This window comes from Ziziphus jujuba, chromosome 9 (assembly GCF_031755915.1).
Source record: "Ziziphus jujuba cultivar Dongzao chromosome 9, ASM3175591v1".
Lineage (NCBI taxonomy): Eukaryota > Viridiplantae > Streptophyta > Magnoliopsida > Rosales > Rhamnaceae > Ziziphus > Ziziphus jujuba.
The window spans coordinates 2,145,904-2,154,441 of record NC_083387.1 but is presented as its reverse complement, the minus strand read 5'-3'; the positions used below and the strand labels follow the sequence as shown (position 1 = coordinate 2,154,441).

Sequence of the window (8,538 nt, the reverse complement as noted above, 5' to 3'; positions counted from 1 at the left end):
ATGGCTATAGCTGAAGCGGTGAAAGAAGCTATTTGGTTAAGGGCGTTGATAGGTGAGTTGAGCTCCGAGCAGGAGAGTACGGTCATCAATTGTGATAGTCAGAGTGCTATCTATCTCACTAAGGATCAGATGTTTCACGAGAGGACAAAACATATAGATGTTCGGTATCATTTTGTACGTGATGTTATTGCTCGTGGAGATATTGTTGTCAGCAAGGTGAGTACTCATGATAATCCTGCTGACATGATGACCAAGGCACTTCCAGTAGCCAAGTTTGAGCATTGCTGGACTTGATTGGTTTTTGTTGTTGAGCTTTGCCTTTAGGGGCTTTTGTGGAAGAGGATGGCAACTTTTATCGAAAATTGGAGTTTTGTATTTTTTTTTTTTTATTCCTTATATGGAATTCGTGTCAAGGTGGAGATTGTTAGAGTTAGTGACCCGAATTCTTGTTGACCCGACCCGAAAAGCTCGCGGTGCGACCCATTTGGTGAAACTAATTTTGGAGAAAAATTTGGGGCTCTGTGGTGGAAGCGGAGGTCTCGGGCCGATAGGGTATGGACCTGTTCAATTTTAGGGTTTCTTCTGTACTATATATATATATATTTTTGTTCGGCCGTAATTGGGTTTTTTAGGGTATCTCGATTTTGGCTCACCTTTGTACCAATCTTTCGATATTGGATTTGCTTCTCCCCTGCCCGTGGTTTTTCCCGTCAAGGGTTTCCACGTAAATTGTGTGTTTGTTCTTTGTTTTCTTCGTTTCTGTTGCTATTTGTTTTTCTCCCAATTCCGTAACAGAAAGAAAATTACACATGTCCAAAAAGTTTTGCAACCTCCACAAGAAACAAGCGTGCTAACACCTAAATGCTTTTTCAACTCCTGGGATAATTCTACCTGAGCAGAACTCTAAAGATGCAACTCTGATCAAAACTCATGAGCAGCGAACAATCCCACATCCTAATACATATCATATATAGATCTTAGATCCAATTTCAAATATCATACATAACTGTTCTGAGTAGATGGAAGGAACACATGGACCATAAGGCGAAGTCCTTCATCATTCCTGCCAAATCCAATTACCCATTTCGTAATACTTGTAATCTCATTCAATTGAATTACGATCAACTCTCAATAGATATATCTCTGTACTTTGCATATATACAAACAAATATAGATATAAATAGAGAAAAAAAGAGAGATTGGAGAGAGGAAGACGACAATGAAGAGAATAAGTAGTAGAAGAGAATTGGAAGCCATATTTGATAGTGCTACCATAAAATAAACAAATTAAACATGCATCAATTATAGAACAGTATTTCTAGATTTACATACACAACTGTATTTAATTAAATTATTAACTTTTTATGTAACTATTGAATTTTCTTAAAATTCTTTAATTTACAAAATAGATAACAAAAAAATAAGAATAATATCTTATGGACACATTCTTTTTTAATATTTCTCCTTTAAGTTTACACTAAACAAATACTCATATATATTTTGAGCCCTAATTTTTTTGAAATATGTGTCGTATTTATTTTTCAATTTATCTATCACAAAATAAGTAATAAATAATATAGTAATAATAATATCATATATATATATATATATATATATATATCGATGAATATAGTAATATAATAATAATAATAATAATAAAGAATAAATCAAATGGGCTTTTAGAGAAAAAAAAAATTCAGTTTAATGAGTAACTAAAAATATTATAGAGAGTTTATATTTAAAGGTCTGAAAAAATCAATAAATAAGACAGTTTCTTATTGGTATAAATAAATCATCTAAATAAGTCAATGGCTACTATACATAAATATTTGCTTAAAAAATAAAAAAGAATTATCTAACAAAATTAGGCTGTTATGCATTTTGTAGAATAATAGAATAGCACCTATTTCAAAACAGCAAAGTCCCACTTCTCAGCTACAACTACACGTAGATTGGCAAAATGGATGTCATAAATAATCTATCACATACTTCAGAATTGAAATATCCAAAGCAATTGAAAAGATACCTCTTCGTACAACTTTGTAAGCATCTGACCAGGGCTTCAGATGTGCAAGCTCGTGAAGGTGCAATCCAATCCCACAGCAACCCCAAAAAAAAAAAAAAAAAAAAAAAAAAAAAGACAAAAACAAAGCACGAGCAAGAAGCACCGATGACTGCACGAACCACTGCAGGGGTCATACCCCACTCCCACGGCAATGGATATCATACGGCAGAATTACTCAAAAATTTAACAAACAAACATAAATTTGTCAAAAAGCATCGTCCAATTTAGTAAAATATATTGATATTTATTTTTGAAAAAAAAAAAAAAAAACTTTTTGACTAGGCATCTAGCTATGAAGCATCGTCCAAGATGCAGTACAAGAAACAACGTTTATGGTGTCGTGTGTGTTTAGGCTTTGGATGATGCTTTGCATATGTAAGTGTCGTCTATGTGATGGTACAAATGACAGTGCCTATAAGCGTTGTTTGTTACACTATCTAAGGATGCTTTATTTTTAAAAAGCTTCATCTACTATTTACATAATGTACGATGCTTCACCTTTGCATCATTGGTTGGTTTTGGAGGATGCTTTTTGTATATTGCGTTACTTATTGTTAGTTCACCATTTTCATGTAGTGGTAGTTTAATTAATGGGATCGTTTATTTTGGCTTACTATCTTTATCACATAATATGTTTCTATCTGTTTATGAATATGATTTTGCTCAAATTAGCCATAAGCATTTGAAGAATTCTAACAGTGTAATTCTTACTACAAGCAAATTAGCGAGAAGGATAACTGTGGATTACTGTACATTTGAAATTATAAGAACAGCCTTAATTTCTCAATTGGCCTAAAAGTCTACGAGTGTAGGGTCTCCATATCTACCCCAATAGGGTTGTTAAAACTGACAAACCAAATTTATTATTTAGCCATTATTTTCATATAAATGAGACTTTATAAGTGAAAGATATGCCTTGTAAGAGGAATCTTTTTGTGTATCATCTTAGTCATAGATTATGGCATTCAAAGAAGGGTTAATTGTAATATAGTATTCTATAGTATTTTGGCCAAATTGTACATTAGACTTTCAAATAAAATGTTTCATACCAAATTTTCAATTTTACAATTCAAATTAATTCCCAAATGACTAATATATGGTTTAAAAATTAAGAAACATGATTAGTTTTCTCACTAATCAATTGATTAAATTTTTCTAATTTTTGTTTGTAAATTAAAAAAATTAATCAAATTTTTTTTTAAAAACTTTCTATTAATCAATTTAAAAATAGAAATAATATAAAACAAATTGTGCATTGAGATCCTAACGTAAAAGTTTTAAACTTAAAGGTTTATCTGCAATCTGGCCAAAGTATTGGAATAGAATTTAGAGGATTTTGGTATGTGTTTGTGGATTTCGTGTACGGGTAGTTGAAGGAGACTGCATATTATAATAAGGTTTGTCAAGTATTTATGGGGTTACGGAAATGAGGGAGTCGGTAACACTTGTACAGGAAAAATTTCAAGTACTTCCAAAGTATTCAGCACTCAAAACTCTTGCATGTCATTTCGTGCCATGTGGAATCAATTTTTTTTTTTTCATTTTTTAAACTTTCTATTGATCAATTTAAAAATAGAAATAATATAAAACAAATTGTGCATTGAGATCCTAATGTAAAAGTTTTAAACTTAAAGGTTTATTGCAATCTGACCAAAGTATTGGAATAGAATTTAGAGAATTTTGGTGTGTGTTTATGGATTTCGTGTACAGATACTTAAAAAGAGACTGGATATTATAATAAGCTTCGTCAAGTATTTATGGGGTTACGGAAATGAGGGAGTTATTAACAGTTGTACAAGAAAATTTTCAAGTACTTTAGGAGTATTCAGCACTCAAAACTCTCGCATGTCATTTCGTGCCATGTGGAATCAAATTTTTTTTTTTTTTAACTTTCTATTAATCAATTTAAAAATAGAAATAATATAAAACAAATTGTGCATTGAGATCCTAATGTAAAAGTTTTAAACTTAAATGTTTATCTGCAATCTAGCCAAAGTATTGGAATAGAATTTAGTGGATGTTGGTGTGTGTTTATGGATCTCGTGTACGGGTAGTTGAAAGAGACCAAATATTATAATAAGCTTTGTCAAGTATTTATGGGGTATGGAAATGAGGGAGTCGTTAATACTTGTACAGGAAAAATTTCAAGTACATCCAGAGTATTCAGCACTTAAAACTCTTGCATGTCATTTCATGCCATGTGGAATCAATTTTTATTTTTTATTTTTTTAAACTTTCTATCAATCAATTTAAAAATAGAAATAATATAAAACAAATTGTGCATTGAGATCCTAATATAAAAGTTTTAAACTTAAACGTTTATCTGCAATCTGGCCAAAGTATTGGAATAGAATTTAGAAGATTTTAGTGTGTGTTTATGGATTTCATGTATAGATAGTTGAAGGAGACTGGATATTATAATAAGCTTTGTCAAGTATTTATGGGGTTATGGAAATGAGAGAGTCGTCAACACTTGTACAGGAAAATTTTTGAAGTATTCCAGCACTCAAAACTCTTGCATGTCATTTCGTGCCATGTGGAATCAAATTTTTTTTTTTTAAAACTTTCTATTAATCAATTGAAAAATAAAAATAATAGAAAACAAATTGTGCATTAGAAAATTTTTGGTGTGTGTTTATGGATTTTGTGTATGGGTGGTTGAAGGAGATTGGACAGTATAATAAGCTTTGTTAAATATTTATGGGTTACGGAAACGAGGGAGTCGTTAACACTTGTACAGGAAAAATTTCAAGTACTTTCGAAGTATTCAGCACTCAAAACTCTTGTATGTCATTTCGTGCCATGTGGATTATTTTTCATGTGAGATTCTCTCAAAACCGGCTCTTTCTCTTTCCTATCTCTTCTCCTCTTCTTCTCTTCCGCACCAAACAAATCTCTGGCAGAAGAGTTTTTTTTTTTTTTTTTTTTTTTTTTTTTTCCTGAAACCGCCAAGTCCCTTCCCACCAAAATATGAAATCACTCACTCCCTTCATCAACAAAAATGGCAAAGATTGCTCTTTTTTACTCTTTCTCTTCAGCAGCTTGTTACAAAATCTGGGCCCATCTCTCATGAACAACTTTTGGCGTATAATTGTTTCCCATTATTACAGTTGGCTCTCATTGCTAGGATTGATAGTGATTTTTGCCCAAAAATTTTAAAAAAAGAAAAAATTATAATCAGTTAAACCTAAAAAACGAGTTTACTAATGGAGATTATTTAATTCATTTTTTTTTTAAAACAAATTCATTTGGGTTCATTTGGTTACCTATTATGCTATTTTGTGAATCAATGACTCGAACCCATGGTTCCATTTTGCCATTATTGAAAGATTGAAAATCTGGTTTTTGACACTGATTTTTTTGTGCAAAAGAGAAGGGTTCACAGGTGTGGCTTTTGGGACAGAGAAGGAGAAGAAAAAGAAAACGAAAGAGTAAGGGAAAGTGAAATAGCCAGTAGCCGGTTGTGAAGGAGAAGAGGGAATAATCTGATGTCGAAAGTAATCCACATGGCATGAAATGATATGCAGGAGTTGTGAGTCTTGCGTACTCCGGGAGTACTTGAAGTTTTTCCCACTTGTACACCAAATAAATAAAATAGTTTGTTGGTTTGGTTAAGGCAATGAACGTATGCAACTGGGTTGGCACCAAATTATATGGTTAATAATGGTGCAGGTTTACATATATAGCATTAAGCAACGAAACACATGCTTATCCACAATTTTACATATATAGCATTTCAAAAAAATAAAAAAAAAAAATCATATATAGTACGTAACACCCCTATCGCTCTCCCATTGAAACAAGACTTACGCCAAAAAGAAAAAGAAAAAAATTATATGTACCATTTAGTGCAAGCACATTTCATGAAGCTAATGGTGGAGTGCTATTGTATATATCGTGCTTATAAACAATCCTAATCACCAATGATATATTATATTGGTGACCGATAGAGAGGTCAGTCTGTTAAAAGATAACTAACATTCTTAAATGAAACCTAACCACCATTGATATATTGGTGACCAATTTTCAAGTATAAGTTTTATTTTTCTCTACGAGATATATATATACCACCTATGATTGCTAAAGTCTAAAGAGGTATAGAAACTTCATTAATATCTAATTAAAACTATCGTAGGTTCCCAAAGTTGACATAAGAACCTTATTTTACCATCTATTGGGCAATCAGTTTAGTTTATTTTACGTACCATATATTGAATAATGTTTGGAAGAAAAGGAAGGGAAAAGAGAGACGGAATTGACTAATCATCATTGATATATTTTTAATTAATATATTATTAAATCAAAAACAACTGCCAGTCAACCTCAAACACACTGAAATCGACGGGAAAAAAGGCAGAAAAAAATAAAGAAAAGACAAGATATTGACAATTAAATAACGAATGAGAAAATTTTAGAATATAAGAAATACAACTCTGCAGGAAAATTGTGGAATGCAAACGTATAATTGCTTGTATAAATGAAACAAGTTAATTAGCTGGAGCGACGATAACGATTGGTAAACATGTCGGATTAATCTCGTAATTAAGCTCATGGAGTCATCTTAATACCATGAACAGTGGCCGTCTCTCAATTAAATTGAATTATCTCGTTTTTGTGAACAGGACTTGTGGTCATATGATGTGGTGGTTGTCTATAAAAGCCAGTAATTGTTTCGCCTCCTCCACACAACTTATCATAAAAGTTTCACAGCTAATAATCTAGCTTAGCTAGATATACGTGCTTCAATAACAAAAACAGTATGGCTTTTCGATCAAAATTTCTCATCAGTGCCTTTCTCTTCATTTTTGCATTGAATGGCCTTGTCTACGGAGCTCCAAACTGCGGTCCAATAGAAGCGGATGACAGAGACAGGATTCAGTTTGCTTTAAACTTGGAATTCTTGGAGGCTGAGTTTTTCCTCAATGGTGCACTTGGTCAAGGCCTCGACTCCATCAATTCATCTCTGGCTCAAGGTGGTCCACCTCCTATTGGAGCCCAGAAAGCCATTTTGGACCCTCTTGTCTATCGGATCACCGAGGAGTTTGCTTATCAAGAAGTTGGTCATCTCAGGTCACATTTATATATACATATATCTATTCAAAATTAATTAACACTTCATTTGAATGATTCTCTTCTCTTTATTATTAAAAAAACATATTACTTAAACTTTTTGCATTTTGTAAATATATTCATGTAGAGCAATTGTAACAAGAGTAGGAGGATTTCCAAGGCCTCTGCTGAACCTGAGCAGAGAGAATTTCGCAACACTGTTTGATCAAGCTGTTGGTATCCGTCTCAAACCTCCATTCAATCCATATGCAAACTCAATCAACTATCTATTAGCGGCCTATGCTATCCCTTACGTTGGACTTGTTGGCTATGTCGGCACCATCCCAAGCCTCAATCTCAACACTTCTCGGAGTGTAATAGCTTTTTCTTTATCTTATAGTTTTAAAACATATAATATATATATATATATATATGTATACTATGATCTAATATTTATAAATTCTCTGTTACATATACAATTTTAGTATGTTGGATATATGTTCATATGAAGTGGCAAGTGTTAAGTGTTGTTTACATTTAGCATTTATTATACCAACACTATTTTCAATCCCAACATATGAGAACTTGTTATATATGTTACTAACACATAATAATTAAATTTGTTGGGATGTACATGCATATATATATATAGTTGGTTGCAAAGCTTTTGGCGGTGGAGTCTGGGCAAGATGCAGTAATACGGGCGTTGTTGATCCAGAGAAGTGAAGAGCTAGTTTCACCATATGGAATAAAAGTAGCAACATTCACAAATTACATATCTAGGCTGAGGAACACGCTCGCTGGGTGTGGCATCAAAGATGAAGGAATCAAAGTGCCTCGGGAACTTGGGGCAGAGAATCGGACGACCAGTAATGTTCTATCGGCAGATACAGAATCATTGGGCTATGCAAGGACCCCACCTGAGATCTTAAGGATAATCTACGCCAGTGGCAGTGAGAATCGCCCCGGTGGATTCTTTCCTAAAGGTGCGAATGGGAATATAGCACGCCGCTACCTTGGGGCCTGAATTACCTACTAACTACTACTTAATACCTAAATAATTGAAGACTCATATCCACTATGAAGAGAATCCTAAGCAATAAAGAAATGAAATAGAATATTATGTGCATAATAAAAAATAGTTTCGTTATACAATGTAATGCTAAGTTGTGGCTTACATAATATAAAATAGTTTGGTTATACAATTTCGTTATACATAATAACAATTTGTGGCTTACATCCAAAGCAGTTCATTTGATTGTTAGGTGGAGATGGACTTTCTTGGCTAACCGACACCCCGCTGAGGGATGAATGAATCTCTTATATCAAAATATATATATATATATATATATATACGACTACCTATCATTTTCTTTATATTAAAAAAAAAAAAGAAAAAAGAAAAAAGGTAATTTGTTATTATG

General features: G+C 32.6%; 1 protein-coding gene across 1 annotated transcript; it reads left to right on the top strand.

Moving 5' to 3' along the window:
- The first annotated feature begins 6,736 nt into the window (after positions 1-6,736).
- On the top strand, positions 6,737-8,351 carry LOC107426312 (ferritin-like catalase Nec2). The gene is made up of 3 exons (XM_048481279.2): positions 6,737-7,135; positions 7,263-7,488; positions 7,767-8,351. Exons 1-3 carry the CDS (start codon positions 6,825-6,827, stop codon positions 8,139-8,141), a joined length of 912 nt encoding a protein of 303 aa, XP_048337236.1. The 5' UTR covers positions 6,737-6,824; the 3' UTR covers positions 8,142-8,351.
- The last annotated feature ends 187 nt before the right edge of the window (positions 8,352-8,538 follow it).